Source organism: Sphaerodactylus townsendi, linkage group LG05 (assembly GCF_021028975.2).
Source record: "Sphaerodactylus townsendi isolate TG3544 linkage group LG05, MPM_Stown_v2.3, whole genome shotgun sequence".
NCBI lineage: Eukaryota > Metazoa > Chordata > Lepidosauria > Squamata > Sphaerodactylidae > Sphaerodactylus > Sphaerodactylus townsendi.
This window is the reverse complement of record NC_059429.1, coordinates 58527059-58549000: the sequence shown is the minus strand read 5'-3', so window position 1 is coordinate 58549000 and position 21942 is coordinate 58527059. Positions and strand designations below refer to the sequence as shown.

The window sequence follows — 21942 nt, the reverse complement described above, 5'->3', positions numbered from 1 at the left end:
CCTGCGACCCTGGAGCGGTCGCGCAGGGCAGGGGGGCATGTCCCCTGGCCTCAGTGACGTGCCGGAGGGCCGCAGGACTGGTGAGTCGCTCTGACGACGGCGCAGCTCTGCGCCATCATCTCGGCCGTTTCTGGGACCATCCATGCGGATTACGCCGACCCGACCCCTTTCGCCTCCATGCGGAAATGGCCACAGAGACAAAAAAATAGCATCTCTGTCCCAATAGACTTTAATACACTTTGAAGTCTGCTTTTCACCTGGTGAAATTCAATTATATCTGCGATACTTCTTGTGTTCCATTTCAAGTTTCTGCAAAGGAATACAGTTTTCTCCATGAAACCCTAAATATTGCTATGCTTTTGTTTTTTATTCTGTTCAATAGCATGATGAAGAGTGTTGGGGAATGCAAATGCTTCTTTCATTTTGTGATATATTAATTGATCCAAATAAAAATGTACTTTATTGTTGTTTTTGGAATTTGTCTATAAACCAACACAATCACCTCCCCTCCTCCCCCTCCCCCCCCCCCCAATGTTTTACATCTTCTCGTTCAGGCAGCCATAATTTTCAGCAGTATCCTCTGAACTCAAAAGGAGCAGAAAAGTAATTACCCCCTCAAATAATAATCATTGAAGACATCTTTCTGCCTTCTTGTTACATCCAAATTCACCTGTTTCTGCCACATTGTAGCAGCACAGTGCCACTTACATATTGATGATAATGTTGTGTTTCCTGCTCTTGCCACCCTGGACGGTGCTGGGTAGGATATTGGTGGTCATGGCAGAACTCACTGCAGATCCTATAGAGTGTCTTCCAAGTAGCAGACAGCAGGCAGACTACTACGCTTCTGATCCTATGAAGCAATAGAATCAACAAGCAATAGTCGTTGTCACTAAAGAACAGGATAGGTCTGGGATCTCTGAGAAATGATGCCAGCTCAGTGTTCCTAGGATGCTGATTCAAAACCCAAGCCTAGAAAGAAAAACTCTCATAACAGTTCCTGCTTCACTCAACAGCTCAAACAAGAAGCTGTTTACTTGGTAACCATGGCAGCTACTCTTCAGCATGCTATCATGTGGTTGGCTGAAAGAAAAAGAGAGAGAGAAAGCAGAGTGAATGAAGAGATTGAGTTTCTTTTATTTGTTCCCAGCTAATATCCCAATGGTTTATATTTTCTTCACAGTAGACACTGCAGCAGAAACTAGAAACTGCTTCCCCTCCCCCTAAATCTTTTCTGAATCTTTTCTTGATCTTTTCAGATCTTTTACTGCCACTATTAATAAGAGGACAGAAGCCCAGTTTCCAGGGCATGATGTGCCCAATGAAAACAAGATCTAGGCAACAGAAGCCCAGTTTCCAGGGCATGATGTGCCCAATGAAAACAAGATCTAGGCAACAGAATAACTGATTCAAATAGACCAAGTATGGGTCAGCTGTTGAATTATCAAAACCTCCATGAGCCTGATCTTGATTGGGAACAGGACGGGATATAAATTTAATAGAATAAAAATAAATAGTAAGATGAAATATGAGTAGTGTGCATAAATGAGGTACAATTATTTTTTTGTAGCAAGTTATGATCCATACACTTTGCTGCATCTAAGACTGATAATATAAAATCTTGGTATACATTCCATCCCAGCAGCTTCTCACTTAGGTCTCCCTATAAAATTATAGTGCTGAAGTAGTAGAATCCTTATTACTGAATATCTAGGGAGATCAAAATATTTCCCTAATCTCCTCTGTTTTTACTGTGTAATTTATATCCATTTATTATCATCTGTAAAGAATAAATTGTCTATTTTGGCTGCTTCAAACACATTACCCTGTTGGGTGACCTGCAAGCTATTATTGCTTGCTGTGGATGAGCTAGCAAGTTGCTATTTTCAAGGCTGTGGTAAAGGGTCCACAAATACCCTACCCTATGAGGGCAGAAAGATGGGGTATACATTAGGCTACAGCAGTGATTCCCAACCAGGGTTCCGTGGTACCCTGGGGTGCCGTGAGCATGTCCCAGGGATACCGTGGCAATGCTACCAGCCCCCCTCACTGGACCGTGGGCAGGACCTGCTGCAAGGTCAGCAGCCACTTCCCGCCCCACAGTGCTTCCCTTCACCCTGGGAGGAGAGGGTGGGGGGTATGGGTGGCAAGCAGGGGCACTGGGAGGGGAAGGTGGGGGGTGGCAGGGGTACCGTGAGATATGAAGAGTGAGGTCAAGGGTACCGTGACAGCAAAAAATGTTGGGAAACACTGGGCTACAGAATGGGAAAGTCACTATCTATGCTTGTTATGTCTATCTCTGTTGATTATATATGCTGCTATGATTAATGTTGCCTTATAGCTTATGATGTTATAATTATTGATGTTCTTGTTGTTTATAATGCTATATTTATAATGTTGTGTTTATTGATCCTATGTTTATTGATGCTTTGTTGCTTGATGTTATGATTACTGATGTTTGCTATTATGCTGTTGTTGTTCATTGCCCCGAACCCTTCAGGGGAGGGCGGCATACAAATCAAATAATACAATACAATACAAATATGAATATCAGAAGGCATTGCTGACTTGTCATGCTATATATCACATTGGTCAATGTGTGGATGAGCCCCAATTCAATGACTGATGTTGTTGTGTCCTGTGATAATGTCTCTTAACTGGTTATGGGGATAATTTGGTATCAGGATCTGTTGTAATGACTCATCCCTGGGCACTGCACAGTCCATTTCTGCTAGAAGGTAGTTGCTTCAAGTTGTTAAAGGATGAGACATAATGCAAACATATTATACAGCTGTCATGGTGGGGGGGGGCTAAGGATGGCAAATTTGAAGATTTATTAGCATTTTTAACAAGTCTTGTTGCCAAGGCAACCCTGTTTGAAGGACAGTGGTGTCTCTACCCATCTCAGCCATCCCTTGGAGTGCCTAGCAGTGCAGTGCCAAAATGGGGAGCCCATTCTTTAAATTGTGTACCCACAAGGAAATAGAACTATGCCTGGACTTGTCCCCCTCCAAATCAACCTTGTGTAATGTCTCTCTCACACTCTTCCTGATAGAATTAAGTGAACACAGTGCTTTTGCCCTGGAAAGCATTTTCATCTCCAGCCCTGGACCATACATCCCTGTGAAGACAATGGATGTGTTAATGTGCTTGCTTGCCCAGTGTTATACTAACCCAATGCTTCTTCCTCTGACTACCTTTAACAAATGTCTCATTTACATTAACATTGTTCTACAGCTGTCATTTCATCAGCTAACTTTCCTCTTGGAGGCACTCCTGAGCTTGGAACATCAAACTGATGCCTCAGCTCATTAGATCAATGACCCAACCATTAACATTGATGCCTGTTTCTTTTCTTTCCCCAGAAAGGTGGAACTCCTCTTTGTCCTAGGAGATTAAGGGCTACTCTGCAAAACCCTGAGGGTCCCCTTTTCCCTACAAGAAGCCCCCTCTCCCAATAGCCAGTGTTCAATATCTCTGGACACCTCTCTGCTCCACAACACATTCCTCCAGAGCTAAGCACGGGTCACTCAATTCTGTTCATCAGACCATTTCACTCCAAGATCAGGTAACTATAATCCTCACTCCCCAATTCCCTCATCTATTCCAGACCTATCACCTCACTGCTTAAATCTTAGGACTGTTTGTGTGTTCTGCTGCATTGATTCTATTGTGTGCTTTTGTACCCCTTTATTCCTAAATAAAAGTGTTAAACTTTTTTAGCTCTCCTGTGAGTTTCTTGCAAAATCTGACTTCTGTAAACATAGGTAACAAAGATCCCAAGCTTGCCCGACTTTCTGTATAAGCAGTGTTGAGGGAATAGGTCTGGAATAAATGAAGGGAATCGGGGAGTAAGAGTTATAAGTCGATTCCGCACATGTGTTATCGACTCCAAGTCTGCCATGCTGCCTACTGACCTGGCAAGTGCTCTGCACAAACCACCAGGGGATCAACGTGGTTTTGTACCAACTTCGCAACTTCGCGTAACGGTCAGTCATTTCCTATCCAGTTGGGGACTACTACTTTTTCAGGGAACCACGCTCAAACTCAGCTCGATTCCAGTAAAGTGCAGAATCTCTGGTGCCAGGAGTCCCCCATTCAGCCAATCACAGCTGAGTGTTTCGGGCATGCGTAGAGCTGGCCAATCAAAAAACGCCACCTTCGTCCCTCCATTCCTGTGGCAGTTTTTTTATAACGTGTGTGGGGATAGACGGAACATGGCCATAGAACAGTAGCCAATCGAAACGGAGCAGCAAAGAGGCACAGGATGATTCCGCCCTCCGAGCTGGGATCAAGCTGGTTGCAGTGGGGAACAACAATGGCTTTGACCTAGGTTAGTACCCTTCTCAGGGAACTGGGTCGAACCTGTTTTACTTGTGTGCGGAATCGCCCATAGTCACCTAATCTTGGATCGGAATGGTCTGATGAATAGAGCTGAGTGACCCACGCTTAGCTCTGGTAGAAGAACAACTCATGTGGAACTATATCAACAGACAGAGAGGTTTCCAGAGATATTGAACTATAACTACTGGGAGAGGGGGCTTCTCATAGGGACAAAGAGGAGTCCTGCCTTTCCAGAGAAAGACAAGAAACAGACATCAACCTTAATGGCGTGAGTCATTAATCAATTGCTGCCATCTGTCCCCAACCCTGGAAAAAATGAACGCAGCAGCTGTAAGGCTGACCCACAAATAGGCAAGGTGACTCTATAGTGTAATATTTGTGTAATATTTCTTAAAAGTTTTGTAAATAAGTTCCAGTAACTCATGAATTCAAGGTCCAATATTGTGGTGTTTCAGAGGCTTCTATAAAGATTATTTAGGTTACTCTTTTCTATCTATCTAACAGAACTTACCCTTCAGTCTAGAAGATACCTTCACAGATGTTTAGTTTTACAGTTGTCAAACTGTGGACCTATGTTTCCATAGATAACATGTTAAATTTTCCTTTACTTCATTTATACTCTGTCATTCTCCCTAATGAAGACCCAATGTAGCTTATATCATTCTCCTCTCCATTTTTTCCTCACTGCAACCTGTGAGGTAGGTTAAGCTGAGAGTTTGTGACTGGCCCAAATCAATATGATTTAAACTTTGATGTGGAGCCCTTACTACCATTTGCTCAGATTAGGCAAACAAGAATGTTACCTTTTGGCTCTCCTGAATAAATCCAGCAGATTCATACCTTCTGCCCTATTAGAAATGTAGTACAAACTTTAAAAAAATCTGACAGACTTTTAAAGTTACTGATCTCTGAATTTATGTTTTATATGTTATCCAGCTAGTATTTACATGAAGGAGTATTGTTTTATTGCTTATTGCTTTTACTATTTTAATTCTATTGTATAGCATTTTGGGAACTGTCTAAAAACAGCAGAAAACTGTCTAAAAACAGCAGAAAACTACTGAACAAATAAACACAGAAAAGCATTATACAGATTTCTGGGAGAAGGAAAGCAAACTTCTTTTTCAGCCTTCACATTAAGTGAAGACAGATTCAATAATAAGAGAAATAAGAAAGACAAGTTTACAATATTGTTAGATTTGAAAGTGATAGCTGAAATGTTCTTAAAGAATTAAATGGATACTTGCATTAACTTGCAAATGAATTTGTTCTTCAAAGAGGAGATGAATCTCAATGGAAATGAACAAGACATTTTAACCATAGACAATTTGATTCTGCAGAAGATAGCTGACTACCTTTGAAGATTTCTCCTTTATACTTGAAAATCAGACTGAAATTATGCATCTTGGGGAACGTAATTTGAGACACTTCTGTATAACCCTTCCTATAAATATTACATTTGCAGGAAGATATTCTTCCAGGACTGAAAACAACAATGGCAGTTAGCTGTAGCTTTGAATCATTTATATGGACTGCCAATTATAAGAATCAATCATGATTTAAGAAAAGAACCTTCATACAAAGAAATTATAAATTCATGGCAGAAAAGCCACAAAGGAAATATTTTGAAATAAAGCGATGTTGTATAGTGTTTAACACTGGCATTAAAAAGTACATATCTTGTGACATCATATATGAAGTAAGTAGGTCACAAGCTTGAGGTCTGATATCTAGGATCATATCTTGATTAGATTGATATCTTGATTAGAAGGGGTACTGATATAAGAGATGGAAAGTTTACGTTTTCTCTGCCTTCCCCAAGCTACTGTTGATAATTCTCTTGTTTGCACATAAAATACTAAAGCAAACACTTATCTGGATAGTCAAAAGTGACTTACTTTTCAGTGTCAAAATTTAAGTGATTTCTGTCTCTCCCATCTAGTAGGGCATGATCCAGAACAAAGTTAGGCATTTTGGAGCCAGGCTTCACAAGGTCAAGGTGGACCTCTTAGGAGAGGCATATCTAGGGAAAATGTAGCCTGGTACAAAATCTGAGTTTTTGGCGGGGTGTGTGTGTGTGTATGGGCAGCCACCCTCCCTCACCACAGCCAAACAACTTCTTTTGCACCAGATCTTGATTGCATATGTCCTCCTGGGCGGTACACCACTGTCCCTTAGAGATCTCCTGCTATTACATCTGATCTCCAGACAATAAAGGTTATTTTCCCAGAATAAACTGGTTGCTTTGGGGTGTGGACCCTATGGCATTATACCCTGCTGATTTCTTTTTCCTCATCAAACTCTGCCCTCTGAGGGTACAAATCTCTAGGAATTTCCCAATCTGAAGTTTGCAATCCTGTTTGAAGTCCATTACTTTTAACCAAAATGTGTAACCCAAGTAATATTCTGAATTGTACCATGATGTTCTGAATTGTAGGGTGATGTTTGTCCTTTATAGTCAAAAGGGGGGTTGTGTTTAGTAGGATTCTTCGGGTTGTGTTTATTAGGATTATTAACAGAGTGCTGAAGGCACATACCGTGTTTCCCCAAAAATAAGACAGGGTCTTATATTAATTTTTGCTCCAAAAGATGTGTTAGGGCTTATTTTCAGGAGATGTCTTATTCCCCCCCCCCCATGATTTTGCACCCCCCCCCCAAATGACCAGATCAGCTGCGCCGGAAAATCTGTAACTAGGGCTTATTTTTGGAGTAGGGCTTATATTTCAAACATCCTATAAAAATCCCAAAAAATCATGCTAGGGCTTATTTTTGGGATAGGTCTTATTTTTGGGGAAACAGGGTATGTGCTGCAGAGTACCATCTGGTTTGTGTATTTCTATGAAACAAAGTTACACATGGAGCTTCTTTGTAAACCTGAGTTTTTTATTGTAAGGATCTCCATTGCCGTCCGAGGGTGGGATCATCCTTGGCTGGAGTCCTTCAACCCAATAACCACACCACACTCTTGGCTAGGGTAAATTATTTGGCCATAGCCATAATTTATTATACAATCAGAAGCATGAGGTGCAGCATGGGATTTTGATTTGCTCTGGGACATCGCTGTGGAGCTCCAGTGGGCAGTCAGCCTCTTACTGGAGCTTCACTCTGCTGTGGAGCTCCACTGGACAGTCAGCCTCTTGCAAGAGCTTCCCCCTGGCAATGCTCAGCTGGATGGTCAGACTCTTGCTGTAGCATTCCCTACCAGTAGGGGAGAGTTAGCTCCCTAGTTCCCCCTCCTGGCCATTTCAGATCAATACCCATGCTCCAAACCGAGAATGGCTATGACAAAGAAGCATGCTTTAACAAAAACCAAAGCTCTATGGGGAGAGGTGGGTGGGTAAGTCGCTGACCAGCCCAAGCACATGGCCTGCACAAAGGCTGGTCTATTCCTTTATAGGTCATGCCAGCCTCTTTTCTGATGATGTCACAGGGTAAGCACCATGACACCTGTCTGCCCTGCCATGGCATGTCTCCAAACTCACTTCTGCCCTTACCAAGGCTGAAGCTGGGGAGTCCTTTCTGCCCATTCCGAGCAGCAACTGCGACCACGCTGATTCACAGCCACTCTTTCTTGACAGGATAGGTTTCTAATCTAATTGGGATGCATAGAGATGCATGATGTATGTCTTACTCTCATAGTGCCAAAATGAAGGAGAAGTGTGAAGAGAAGGTTTCAGCCAGAAGGAACTTTCCCTGAAAGTAGCAATCTACAGATCAAAGGGATACCAACAGAGCAGTAGAAAGGATCTTTGGTGTCCTGACTTCTCTCTCTCTCTTTCTCTCTCTCTCTTTTCAGACCACTCTGTGCTTAAAAGACATTGCAAAGTCCTTCACTTTCAGTTGCATTGTCTTTTAACCACAGACTGTAAATTCTATCAGTTTTTTCACTGGTCTAGCATAATTAAATTGTTACACAAAAGACTAAGCAAAAGAAAAAGACAAATGATTGTACTTCACCACTTGATTCCTCTGTGAATTCTAATAAGTTACCATCTGACAAGCTACACACATACTCAGCAGCTGAGGGAGATGAATTGTATCGTGTGCCACTTGCAGAAAGCAGGAAGGTGCATGTGGTGCCCATAGGCACCAAAGTGCCAACTGACACTTCTCCTGGTGCCTGCCAAGTGTTTTTGAAATTGGGAAACACCGGAGGATCTTTTCCTAGCAAGGCTTCTGATCAGTCTTTGGATATTTGATTGGTTATTCAGATTTTTAAAAGTGTTACTTTTAACAGCAGATACCACCACAGCTCAAGGACCTTCAGTGTGTGACTGAAGGTAAGCTACAGCAGCCATTTTGTGATAGCCATTTTGTGGCTGTGCCCACCACACAAAGAATTCCAAAGGTGCCTGCAGGCTCAGAAAGGTTAGGGACCCCTTATGTAGAACAAGGAGTAAACTTTATCAAACTGACTGGCTTCAGTGGAAAAGCATACACTTTTAATGGAGATGGTCACAGGTTCAATATCATATGTCTCCAGTTGAATGAATCTTAAATAAGGAGGTACTGACAAATACCCTTTTTGCCTCAGACCCAATGAACTAGAAGCCTTTTGTGCATGTAAACACATACACATTCCAATCTTATAGATGCTTACTTGGTTATTTCATTTAGGAGACTTACTTCCAAGTAAATGTACAGAGGAAAATGATTAACAGTCAGCTGTTAATTCACATTAACAATTCACATTAATAAATTAAAACAATTCACAGATTCTATTTTTACAGCACAATCTGTTATTAGCGTATCGTACAAATTAGAATTATTTTGAATACTCAGCTGAAATTTGATTCAGTTGGGAACTCATTAGCATAGGATGCTGTATGTGCAAATTGGCTCATGCTTGGTGTTATATCTGCCAATAGCTGATTGCCCTGAACATCTGTTAAAATAATCTAGTGATGTTTTGAGAATGAAAATCATATTAGTTAGTGGAAGCACATAGTAGGGTCTACAAACATTGAAGATCAAAATTACCATGAAGTGCAATTAAAGTCACACTCTTCCAAACTCATTGACTTCAACAGATTAAAGAAATAGTTTTTGAAGGTTTTTTGTTTACTTACTTTCCAAGCATTATGCTATTTTAAGCTTTATTCATGTTAAAAAATATATTGTGAAAAAAACGGCTTACTTCATACAGGGTTATTTAAACTTAAAAATGACATAAGCTTACATTATTATTGAAGACAGTAAGTTTAAAATTCCTTTATTCACATAACATGTAACATACACACAAATCTATTCCAGTAATAGTATATTTGCTCCTAATTAGCCATGGCCCCATTTTTTCTCTCACTGATTCCCTTTTAAGATCATTTTCTTCTGGTTTAGCCATAACCTAAGATGGTTGTTCTTGGATTTGCTCCAGGACCCGAAGCTCCAGTTAGCACTTCAAAAGAAACCACACACCTCCCCAGATTAAGGGGAGATCCAAAGGAGGCCACAGACTCTTAAGACTGCCTCCACTGGTTGGGATCAAACGGGAAGGCAATGCTTATTGTAGTAATTTGCTGGGGTAGAGAAACTGAATCAGTGGCATCATCATCATTCCCTGCCTGAGACTTCACCTTCCCTGTGGAAGACTACATGCAAGTCATGCACCTCTAATGAAGAAATGGAGATCAATGAGAGAATTCCAAAACTTGTTGCAGATAAGACCAGCAAAAACCAGAAGATTTCCTTAAATGATATGAACTTACAGTAAACAAAAAGCTTACTAAATAAAGAAAAAATGAACCCAGTTTAAGGGAGATGATTCAAAATAAAGGTGTTAGAAAGTAATAGCTGTTTTGTGGCTATAAAAAGATAAGACTGAGCTGACTAGTCTTTGTTCTTTGGAGCTGGCAGAATGCATCACAGAGTCCTTGTGAGAATCACAGCCACTTGGAGGCCTGGTCTACCTCCCATTAAAAAGCATTGGGTAGACCTGGCCATTTACCCTTTCAATCATGGATAGACCAGCCTTTGACTCTCTAGATAGAGGAAAGCTTTGTCAAAAGCTCCTAAACCTTATGGCAGAGGCTTGTTTAGTCTTTCAGATACAGTAACTTCATTAAAAACTTCTATAAGAATCATAGTAGGAAACTCAGGTGTTCTGACCTGTAGAAATGCACTTACAGTCTCACTGTTAATAATTTCCCAATACAATTTCTTTATGCAGCAATTGCTGCTAAGTTTCTTCAAGACCCTCTCCTAAGAAACAATCATGACATCAGAAGTTATGTCAGTGAAATTACATGCCCATAATTGCTCAAAAATACTATGTGTAATAGCAAAAAGATATTTTTCCAAAGCCTTTTTTACCATCACACATCAAAGAATCATCTACCACTGTATATGTACAGGAATGCTTAGGACCCTCTTTCTTTTCTCTTAGGAGAGGGTCCTGAAGAAACTTACAATAGCAGCAATTGCTGCATAAAGAAGTTGTATTGGGAAATTGTTAACAGTGAGACTGTAAATGCATTTATACATTGTATTGTGTATTTTAGTTAGTTGTTGAGTTCATTCCAGGTATTATGCCTAAGCTCTCTCTTTTTTAATATAGGAGGGGCCAACAAAAGTCCTTGTGACGAAGTGTGACCAAACCTGGGGGGCAAAGGCATATCTAGGGAAACTGTAGCCCGGTGCAAAATCTGAGTTCCACCCCCCCCCCCATATGGGTGGCCGCCCTCCCCCACCACAACCAAATAACTTTTTTTGCACCAGATCTTGAAGTCGTTGTATGGACTTGGGGGGAAGGAGAAGTGTGGAGTTAGGGTTCCGCTTGAGCAGGTTTATCGCTTCAAATACCTTGGCATCATCTTCTCGTACAACCTTTCCAGAACCTTTCATCAAAAGGCAGTTCTCACTCTGTCCTCCCCCAGCATCTCTGGAATCCTTCGCTTCTTTTATAGTAGAGGGCATTTGTTTATCCCTGCTACATTAAGGATCTTTAATGCAAAGATTGAATCCCAACTACTTTATGGGGTCCCTATCTGGATCCAAGCCATGAACCATGTTTTGAATGTCCCTCAATCAAAAATTTTCCATCAAATAATGGGAGTTCCAAACTGTGTTCCTTACACAGCCTTGTGCTTGGAATTGGGGCAAAATACCCTAGAACTCAAAGCATGACTCAGAGCCTTTATATTTTGGCTCTGCCTTCACTATCTTCCATCTGAACACTCTCTTGTCTCCCTGATACTCTAGGACAGGGGTAGGGAACCTTTAACACTCAAAGAGCCATTTGGACCCGTTTTCCACGGGAAAAGAAAACACTTGGAGCCGCAAATAATTTTTGACATTTAAAATAAAGATAACACTGTATATATTGGGTTTTTTTACCTTTTACTCCGCTCATTCTGAGAAACGCATGGATGCGTCCGCCCTGCTGCCTGCAGGGCAGGCAAGGATGGGGCCAGCGGCTCGGCCTTGCTGGTCGCCGGGAAAGCGTCCGACCTGCTCCAATGGGGCAGGCGAGACGGGAAGCCCGCGGCGCGGCCCAGCCGGCTGCGGGCAGTTGGTGCGCCTGCCCTGCTGCCTGCAGGGCGGGCAAGGATGGGGCTAGCGGCTCGGCTCGTGGAGCCGCAGTGCAAGGGCAGAAGAGCCGCATGCGGCTCTCGAGCCGCAGGTTCCCTACCCCTGCTCTAGGACATGCAGGCTAATCCCTGATTTTCTTTGATTGAGAGGAAGATCATATCCATTGGTCTGCCCCTCGAATCACTCTATTTAATGTCCTGCTCAGAAGTGTTCAATATGCTTAAAGACTGGCTTCTAGATCAGGAATTTGCAGATTTACATCTAGCAGCCAAAAGAACTTGCTCCCCTACACAATTTTTAATTCCATTCGAGCAGATTTGTATGGCCTAGTATCTTTATGTTTTAATGAACCCCCGCTCAAGGAGAGCTCTCACTATTGCGCAGTTTAACATTATGCCCTCTGCTCTACTAAACGGTAGGTTTAGCAACCTAGAAAAATCCAGAAAGTTATGCAGCTGCAAATCCAACGTGGTTGAAAAATTGGCCCACCACCTTCTGCACTGCAGCAGATTTGTTAAAATCAGATCCAAATATACCAATATATACCCTCTTTTTCAATCTGAGTTACCAGATCTGATGGATTATCTCTACTGTTGAACAGATCTGATTCTGGTTTTTGTGAAGAGGACATAGTTGAGAGTACTAAATAGCATGTATGTATTATGATTCTTCCTTGGTTTTTGCTCCTATTACTGTTTTATTTTATATTTGTTGTCTGATTATGCCAATAAAGGCTAATGTTATTATATACCATTATAAATTTGACTTATTATATCATTATAAATTTGAATGAATGGCAACTTTCCAGTGACAAAACACAGTAATCATGAAGACTGAACAATATAAGGAAAAAAGAAAAAACCAGAGAACTCCTGGATCCCACAACATACAAAAAACTGAAACAAGACCTAACCAAGACAATCACTCACCAAACCATCACATTGATTAAGAACTCCTCCATTCAACCAGACACACGCCAACGACTCTGCAAGTCAGAAGCTCTTCCACCCCGGTTATATGGACTCCCAAAAATCCACAAGGACTCCATCCCACTCAGACTTATTGTTAGTGCGATTGGTTCCCCCACATATGAACTGACATAATTCTTCACTTCATAGTTAAAAAGCCACATTGGGCACAACGCGTTATGTTAAAGACTCAGCCCACTTCATTGAAAAAATTAGCAATCTCCATCTCAATCCTAGCAGACTCAGCTTTGATGTTGTCTCACTGTTCATCAAAGTTCCAGTGAAAGACACACTCACACTCATCGGCTGGATTTTTCCAGACAACATCACAACTTTGTTTCAACACTGTTTAACAACCAGCTACTTCCAATGGGACAATGATTACTATGAACAAACATATGGGGTAGCTGTGGGAAGTCCCCTCAGCCTGGTGATAGCCAATTTTTACATGGAACATTTTGAGAAACAAGCCCTCAAAACTGCACCCAGGAACCCCACAACTTGGTTCCGATTTGTGGATGACACTTTTACAATATGGAGCCATGGCGAGGAGGAACTGCTGAATTTTCTGGACCACTTTATCAGCATCCACCCAAACATCCAGTTCACCATGGAAACTAAAAAAGGAAAACTGTCTTTTTTAGATGTCTTGGGCTACACAATATACAGAAAACCTACACATGCAGACCAGTATCTACATTAAAAGTCCAACCACCACCCACAACAAAAAAGGGGTATAATCAAAACTCCGACAGATTGTGCAAAATAAATGTGCATTGCATCGGGCTCGTGCCTGGGGAGCAGAAAATCTCCACACACACCCGGCAGCACACACACTCCGGCGCCCCCACCCCCACACACTTACCTTCGTGAAACAGTGCAGGCTGGAGAAGCAGCCTGTTCCCTTCAGGCTGAAAACGGCCTGGTGGGAAATACAGCCCCAGGGTCTCATGGGAAATGTAGTTCCCACCAGGCCTTTTTCAGCCTGAAGGGAACAGGCCGCTTCTCCAGCCTGCACTAAGGTAAGAGGGGCGGGGGGCAGGGCACCACGGGGGGGATACAGAGTGTGCACTTGGTGCACTCTGGTCCAGCTACGCCTCTGCAGCCAAACACTTACTGATTGGTTCCTCACCCTGGGACATGGACAATATATACCCCACTAAACATTCCCTTCTCACTAGACACAGTAACAGACTTCTCTCTGTGATACATCTCTGAAGATGCCAGCCACAGATGCAGGTGAAATGTTAGGAACAAGATCTACCAGACCACGGCCACACAGCCCGGAAAACCCACCATAACCAGTTGAATCTGGCCATGAAAGCCTTCAACAATACATAAAACAATACACTTTCACATAAAAATGATAGTTCAGTCAGTTGAGGTGAAGCGGTTGAGAAAGTTGCATGCTTCCACATTAGTATAAACTCCCAAATGAATATGAGAATTATCATTCATTTTTATGCACTGCATTTGTTGAAACCATCATTTTGTGCATTATTGAACATATAGGCCAGTTATGCACAATGTGCTTCCTGAATGATGGGAGCAAATGTCCATGGCAGCAAGATTTCTTGTACGGACCTGTTTCCCCAAGCCCTGCTTTCACTTTTCATTCTCCCTATGGCAAGCAAAACCACTTTTAGCATGACTTTTGTCTCATCACCAGAGCAGAGAGATTTGCCAGAGATTTGCCATGAGTTCAGCTTTTCCCCGGACATCTTGCCTCTGCCCATAGCCAGCCTTTCCTCTCCCTCGTGCTGCTTTGAATGCCCTCCCTCTAGCTCCCCCTTCCATATTGCTTCAAATAACAGAAAAGAAGCTCACTCACACAACACCAACTAATTCTCTTGATATTTCAAGATATTGATATAAACATATTGATATAATTAGAGCTGCACCCCCCTCCCATGGCAGCAGCAGAAGAAAGTGTTGTGTGGAGGAAAGGGGAGGGGAAGAGATCTGCTCTAGGATGACACCCTTCTTTAGCAGCCTGATTCAGGGAATTGCTTTGCCTCTTTCATTTGGGCAGGGGAAGGATTACTTTTGGAACAGGAATATTGACATAAGCGCAGCTTGAAGGGCTAAGCCAGCAGTCTTGACTACCCAGTGTAATGAGATATATGTCTTTAAGAATCACTTAATGGGCACAGTTAAGTGAACCAGAAAAACTCAGGGGAAAGGAGGGAATGCCTCCTAGTGTGAAAACAGAGAAGTGCAGGGTGATATCTCTGCAAGCCCACTGCACAGAGAACAGTCCCAAGGTAAGTGTTCCTTGCGTGATGGGCCATAATGTTGTGTAATTAAACTGAATTCCAAAATGTATTTTTACTTTCAAACGGATGGGGAGGGCCAGGTATGCTGTAGGACCCAGGTGAAGGATTCTACAACAAAGGAAGTCCAGCATACTTTGATCTGTGGCAAAGGAATATACAATCTACTACCTATCATCTTTATGTAAAACGGAGCATCACATGGGAGTAAGAACTGTTAAATATCCTTCTGAGGAAACATGCACAGGATTGGGCTGCATATCCTCAATCCTATACATACCTGACAGAGTGTAAATCTTGATAAACTTAATGGAATTCACTTCCAAATGAACATGCATAAATTGGGGCTGAATAATTTCCCAGGGATTTTTGGTGCAGTGTTTTACGCATGGAGGTGGAAAGGGAGAGGGAAAGTGTAGTAACTTTGGAGAAGCATAGCATCCAGATATGCATAGATGTGTTATTAAGTCACAACTGAATTATGGTGATCCCAGCAATGGACTTTCAAGACAACTGAAAAGCTATAGTAATTTGCCATTGCCTTCATCTGTCTTCCTTGGAGATCCCCCATCAAAGTACTGACCCGGCTTGCCTTCTTAGAGATAACGAGATTATACTATATCATTCCATATCCTAGCATCCAGATAAAGAGGATAGAAGGCTGGAACAAGGAGGTGCACTGTGGAATGAGGGTAAAAGGAAGAATAATATATTTCAAATATTTCTGTCCCATCCATCCAAAATCTTGCCTGGAGCAATATTGTATATCAAAGAATTATTTCCACACTGGACTGAAATCCATTCCTAAAGGTTCCTATCTACAAGGCATAAATGAGTTCATAAAACAGATTGGTGATGGTAGTGGAGGAAAGTGCTATTCAAGTCACAGACAACATATTCTGACCCTCATATAGATTTCAAGGCAAGGGATGGACACAGATAGTTTGCCATTGCCAGCCTTTGTGTAGCAACCAGGACTTCATTGTAATGATTTTAATGTGTGAGACTTTAAACTGAAAGCTGATTGGAGAAAGTGGGGGTGAGAGGGGGATGACAGAGCAGTATGATTGGTTGATTCTAGCGTGTGCATGCAGGAGGGCCGTGCCAGTCTTGCAGAAGGTGTCAGAGAGGGGGAAGAAGGTGACAGGGTTTAAGAGTGAAAAGACTTAGAGTGTCAAAACTCTAGTCAGAGAGAGTTAAAGCCCTGTGTGAGCATGTCAGAATATGTTGGGGTTTCTGTATGAGAAGTCATTGAGTGTCAAAGCTCTGTGAGAGAGTTAGAAAGTCAGATGGTATACAGAGAAAGTCAGAGTCTCAAAAAACTGTTAGACAAAATAAAGGCAGAGTCTGAGAGAACTATGAAGAGAAAGAAAGTGACTCTGTGAGAAAGTGACAGAGTGAATTTATGTTGAGTGAAGTCCTCAAAGCATTTGTTGCCTCAGTTTAATTTTATTTTGTAAATATTTTGCTTGCAAACTTGAAGTTACCTATAAGTTATAAATAAAATCTTTGTTCAAAGAAACATTGGAATCCCACCCTATTTTCCTTAGGACCACATAGGTCTTATAACACTTTGCCTTATAAGCTCATACTTACTACCCAAAGAAGATATTGTTGTTGGGTTTTTTAAATTATATTCCTGGTGGCAGTTACCGTATGGAGAAGAATTAAGGGAACAAACATTAGTTGACACTTATATATATATAAGGGGAAAAAGAGTGGACACAGCATTTGATGGCTGCGGGTGTGATGGTCACCAAAGTCTCCCGTCCAGATAATAACCAAGGCACACCCTGTTTAGCTTTCAAAATCTGATGATATCAGGTTAGCTCGTCTGGACCATCCAACTCTGGGCAAAAAAACAAGTCAGGGGATTTCTATTTGGTGATCAAATTCCTATAACAAAGGATTTGTTAGAATTTTAAAAAAAACCATGATTCCCAATTTCTCAGCCATCAAAGCTTATCCTTTTTAGACCAATCAATTAATTATCTTCCTTCCTTTGGGACAGGTTGCACTATCAGAGTCACCCTTCTGGATTCAGTGGCTGGGGAGGGGGTCACATTCTTTTCTAATGGTCCTGGAGAGCAGAGAATGTTGATTATATTGTCAGCGGGGCAACGGATGCTTAAGACATGCTTCTTGCAATCTTAACAATGAAACTTAATAGACATCATGTGATTGTAGGGTTAATCAGTCTTTCAGCAAGTCCTGGTGTTTGTTTTTTTAAAACATTTATCAGTTGCCTTTCTTCCTTTTGGTGCTCAAGGCAGCTTACAATATAGATAAACTATATAAAATAAATTAATTTAAATACATGAAAAGCAAAATGTGAAATCACAACTTTGGATTCCTAATAACTCAATCAAATGTGGTCTTAACTAAAACAGTGTTCAACTGCTTGCTAAAGATCAAAAGCAAGGGGGTCAGGAACACCTCCCTAAGGAGACTGTTTCATAACAGTGGAGAAACCAACCAACTCTTTAAAAAAAGAAAGAAAAAGCTTACATGACAGGAATTTCCCCAGTGGTAGGATTCAAATAATTTAACAACGAGTTCCAGCGGTGGGATTCAAATATCTTAACAACTGGTTGTTTACAAGCACCATTTTAACAACTGGTTCTGCTGAAGTGGTGCAAACCTGCTGAATCCCACCACTGGTTTTCCCTCTCCTCCAAACAGCTTTGACCAATAACATTATTATCTGTCATGTAACTGGAACTTGGATCTAAAAACCAGTAAAGATTTTTCCAGGCTGTATTCTATGCTGCATCTATCAGTGTCTGACCTGGTTCTGCTTGAGGAATGCTAAATTCAATCAGGTCACACTCTACCAACCAGTTCTGAGATCATATCTTACCTTACAAATCTTACCTTACAGATTGCCTACTTTACAGTGCAATCCTAAACAAAACTACAACAAACTCTTAAATTCATTGAAGCAGGGTGCATTTAGGATGTCATTGGTAGTCTGGTAAAGCAACTTTTGCAGAATGCAAGAAATTTCCTAACGAAAGGAAACATTGTAGAAGAGGTAACTTCCTTTTTAAAAAGAGATAGACAATTATTTAGATAACAAACCATTTAGTTTCGTCAGATTTAAGCTAGTTAAGCTTCCTGGCCCGTCTTCCCTCACTAGAGCCCTCAAGACTAAATGCTGTGCGTTCATTTTAATAGCAGAAGCAGAGTAAGAGGCATACTTAGTGGCCGAGGTGAGAATTGCAACCAACCTGGACACAGAATATTATTTGAAAAAAACAGAAATTCTGGACCACTCTGAAAGCCACTACGTCAGACTACACAGAGAAGCAATTGAAATCCATAAGCACATGGACAATTTTAACAGGAAGGAAGAAACTATGAAAATGAACAGAACTTGGCTGCCAGTGTTGAAAAATACTAGAGTCAAGACAGTGTCTAACCAGCTCCACACAAACACAGGATGACGATAGACAGATAGAAACAAAGGCCAGGATAGTTCTATTCAGATGCTCCCACCAGTGACCTTGCTATCTCCAGTGTTACGCCCATGCTATAGTCTTCATTGTTACTCATACTTCTATTCAGATGCTCTCAACTATTGACCTGGTTGCCTTCTTTGTTACTCACAGACAAGGTTTCTCCACCCACCCTGGACACTCCAACAGATATATACTCCACTTGCTTTCCCAACATCAGATCCTCTGAAGATGCCAGCCACAGATGCAGGCGAAACGTCAGGAGAGAATGCTGCTAGAACACGGCCATACAGCCCGGAAACCACACAGCACCCAAATTGAACATAGTTGTCACCTTTTTTTTTTTTTTGGTAAGCGCTTTCCATTTCCAGCACAGAAAACTTCCCTTGATTCGTTTAACATAAATCGAGAAAGGAACTAGATTCTGCACACAGAAAATATTGTGTAAGCGGATGACAAAAACCTACGATAGAGAGGGGAGGAGGTAACGCGGAGAAGTATTTGCTGATGACTTGGTCCGGGCCAGGTTTTGGTTGGATGGCTGAACTTGAGGCTCCCATTTGTTGGCGGGTCCGCTTGGTTTAAAAAAGTGAGTTTTGTCAGTACTGGGAGGAAAAGATGGGGGGAGCGGAGTGAGGACCTGCAGAGAGCCGAAACCATTCATGCGGGCGGTCCTTATTTGTCAAAAAGCTCTGGCGCGGAGGCAACGCCGGAAAGCGGGCGCTGCCGTCTCGTGACTCGCTCGCGCTCATCCAGAAAGAGGCGGGGGAGAGGGGGAGGGGTCGTGTCGCGGGCGTGCCCACCCCCTTTGCGCGGTGACGTCGCCGCTCTTCCTACCCCTCCCTCCCTCCCACCGCCTCCTCCTCCTCCTGAGAGACGGTGTCCGCCGCCGTCGCTCCTGCCGCCCCTCCGCTCCGTTCCTTCCTCCTCGGCCGCGGCGGCGATGTGACTCTCCTCTCCTGGCTCGGCCCGCCCCAGCTGCGCGGCGAACATGGCGGAGGTGAGGGAGCGCCGCGAGCGGCAGTGGGGCGAGGGGAGGGATGGCCGGCGCGGAGGAGGCCGAGGGGAGGAGGGGGGAGTCCGGGCCCGGCAGGGAACTTGTTGCACCGCCTCTCCCGCCTGCTTCGTTGCTTTCGCTTCCCATAAGTTAGTTGCCCGGGGTGGGAGGAGGGTCCCGCGACAGGCCTGGCCTGTGACACCTCTTCGCTCTTGAGGGCTCCCCGGCCTCGGGGTGACGGAGGGCGACCCTATAGGAGGCGGAAGAGGGAGGGGGGAGGGGAGGACAGGGTTGGTCTTTTGCAGTTTGGGACAGCAAGGGTATGGCCAAGTTCTCACATTCTTTCTCAGGATGCTTGAGGGCAATCAGTGAGAGAAGGGATGTTATTTGTGAACTCACACAATCTTCACTTGCTTTGGCATGAAGGGGAAGAGGGTTGGCGGGGACATTAATCGTGTTGGGGTGCCTGTTCCCCCAGCCCCTATTTTTCCACGGACGAAGATCTGAGAGGACAAGGGTGTTCTCTCGCTCTGGAAAATCTTGCAGTGTGTGTTTGAGGGCAGCCTAGCTCTGGCAGAGCTTGGAGTATTATTTGCACTGAATGTCCATTTATTAAATCAGCGTTAGCTGAACCCAAGGGACTAAAAGTATTGTTTAGGCTTCACCACAATGTTGTGGGGTAGGTTAGGCTGGGAGGTGCAGTTTTCAAAATCTTCCTAGTCTGGATGTCCCACATCCACCAATAGTCTACTCATTACCTTCTGTTGGCCATTAAAAGTTGAGTTGTTATGAGAATTGAAATAAGAACTTATCAGGAAAGTAACACAGCTCCATGATGTACCTTTAAAAAAATTAATCGTGTGGGTACTTCTCATGAAGTCCAGTATGTATAGGGGGGATGGTTTATGAGATTTCAACATTCTTTTTTGAGTTGAGGCTGAGCAGATTATTGCATATGTGTGGACCATCACAAAGAGTGCCCTTGCCACACTTTTTCAGGCATGTGATAAAGTGAAGGGGCACACAGTTAATCAGAAACCACACATAGGCTAACCAATGAATGTCTGAAGTGGGCCCTGGCCTATTTATTTATAATTAATTTTATATATTGCCCCTCCCCCAAAGGGGGAGCCTATACTTCAGAAGGTTTAGAAGTTTTTCACTGTTTTTAGGCTACAAATGACCAAACTAGAACTGTGTGGGCCAGTAACCTTTGGCTTTATTTGGGATGTAAAAAAAAAGAAGAAAAGCAAATTGCTCTTATTTGGTCAAAGTCAGGAAGCTCTATTTTAATGACTCAGAGCCCCATCCAAAGGAGGGGGGGGGTCAGATCTGCTCTTGGGAGGCTTGTGCCGCCATGCCGCTGGATTTGCCCTCCCAGGGGCACTTAACCTGGTGGAGGGGGTGATCCGGCTGGCATGTGCCAGTATTACACTGACAGGCCTCATTCTGGACTTAAGACAGCCTTTTGAGTGGTGTAAATTTATTGCCGACTATTGAGGGTTCTTTGCTAGCCTCCCCGTGCCCATGGGAAACCTCTTTGGGAGCAGTGGGGCAGTACCACATTCCGCTACCTCGGATTTGGATGTGGTTGTAATTGTTGTCTAATTCACTGAAGTTTTTGGTAGGGAGGTGAAATTGAAAAAAATCTTCCCTGTAACTTTAATATTGATTGAGGGTTCATATTGTAGTTCAAATTCATCCTTGTACAAGAAACTTCATCTTTTCCATGTAAGCTATGTTTTACCATGCAACTGCCAATAATTTTATACACATTTCAGACTTGTTGAAACCACCTGTTTCAGTAAGAAAAGGAGTGGTACTTTCCTGTTTTATTTGCTGTGGCTGATAGGTCACAGATCTATAGTTCATGTACTATAAAAGCATAAATGTACATTGCACATTCTGTTTGCAAGGATGACAAAGATGTGTTTTAGATATTAAAATGTTTTGAACTCTTATTTGTTGCTTAAAAAGATTTCTACTTGGGTAGACATTAAACTTGATCAGAAAGTTCCCATCATGCCCTTTGAATTTAAGAGAAGTGGACGTTTTGGTATTGGAAAATGTTTTCAATTGTATAGGCACTATATCATCTATTAACTCTTGCAAAATAGTTGTCAAAGTTATTAAGATTCAAAGTATAGACTTTTGTCCTTAGACATGTGACTTTTGGAAAATTACATTGATATTACTTTCTGAGCATAGTGTATGGATAGATTTTTAAACTGCTCCTCAATAGAAAAATACAAACTGGAGGTCTTTGAGGAATCATGGGAGTTGGGACAATTTGTAAATTGCATTCCACCACCTTCCCTTATTTCAGGGACTTGTGCAGTGTGGAACCCCCCTCCCCTCAGTTTTTCAGTAATTCA

The 21942-nt window shown here is 42.5% G+C and overlaps 2 protein-coding genes across 6 annotated transcripts in view; one reads left to right on the top strand and one right to left on the bottom strand.

Moving 5' to 3' along the window:
- Positions 1-19277, bottom strand: part of DNAI4 (dynein axonemal intermediate chain 4) — a 66913-nt gene extending 47636 nt beyond the window's left edge. For 3 of the 4 annotated variants that reach the window (XR_007244686.1, XM_048498910.1, XM_048498913.1), the window contains exons 1-2: positions 19038-19277; positions 709-1083 (exon numbers count right to left, since the gene is read on the bottom strand). Coding sequence is in view for 3 of the 4 variants with exons in the window: in XM_048498910.1 (XP_048354867.1) it covers positions 709-779 (71 nt within the window). In the remaining variant the exon portion in view is untranslated. The remainder of the gene's footprint in view (positions 1-708; positions 1084-19037) is intronic. The other variant, XM_048498911.1, reaches the window with a different exon arrangement.
- Positions 19278-19430: 153 nt separating this feature from the next.
- The window catches only part of MIER1 (MIER1 transcriptional regulator), a 42460-nt gene continuing 39948 nt past the window's right edge, over positions 19431-21942 (top strand). For both annotated transcript variants that reach the window (XM_048497327.1, XM_048497326.1), the window contains exon 1: positions 19431-19570. In XM_048497327.1, coding sequence (XP_048353284.1) covers positions 19562-19570 — 9 coding nt within the window. In that variant the 5' untranslated portion in view covers positions 19431-19561. The remainder of the gene's footprint in view (positions 19571-21942) is intronic.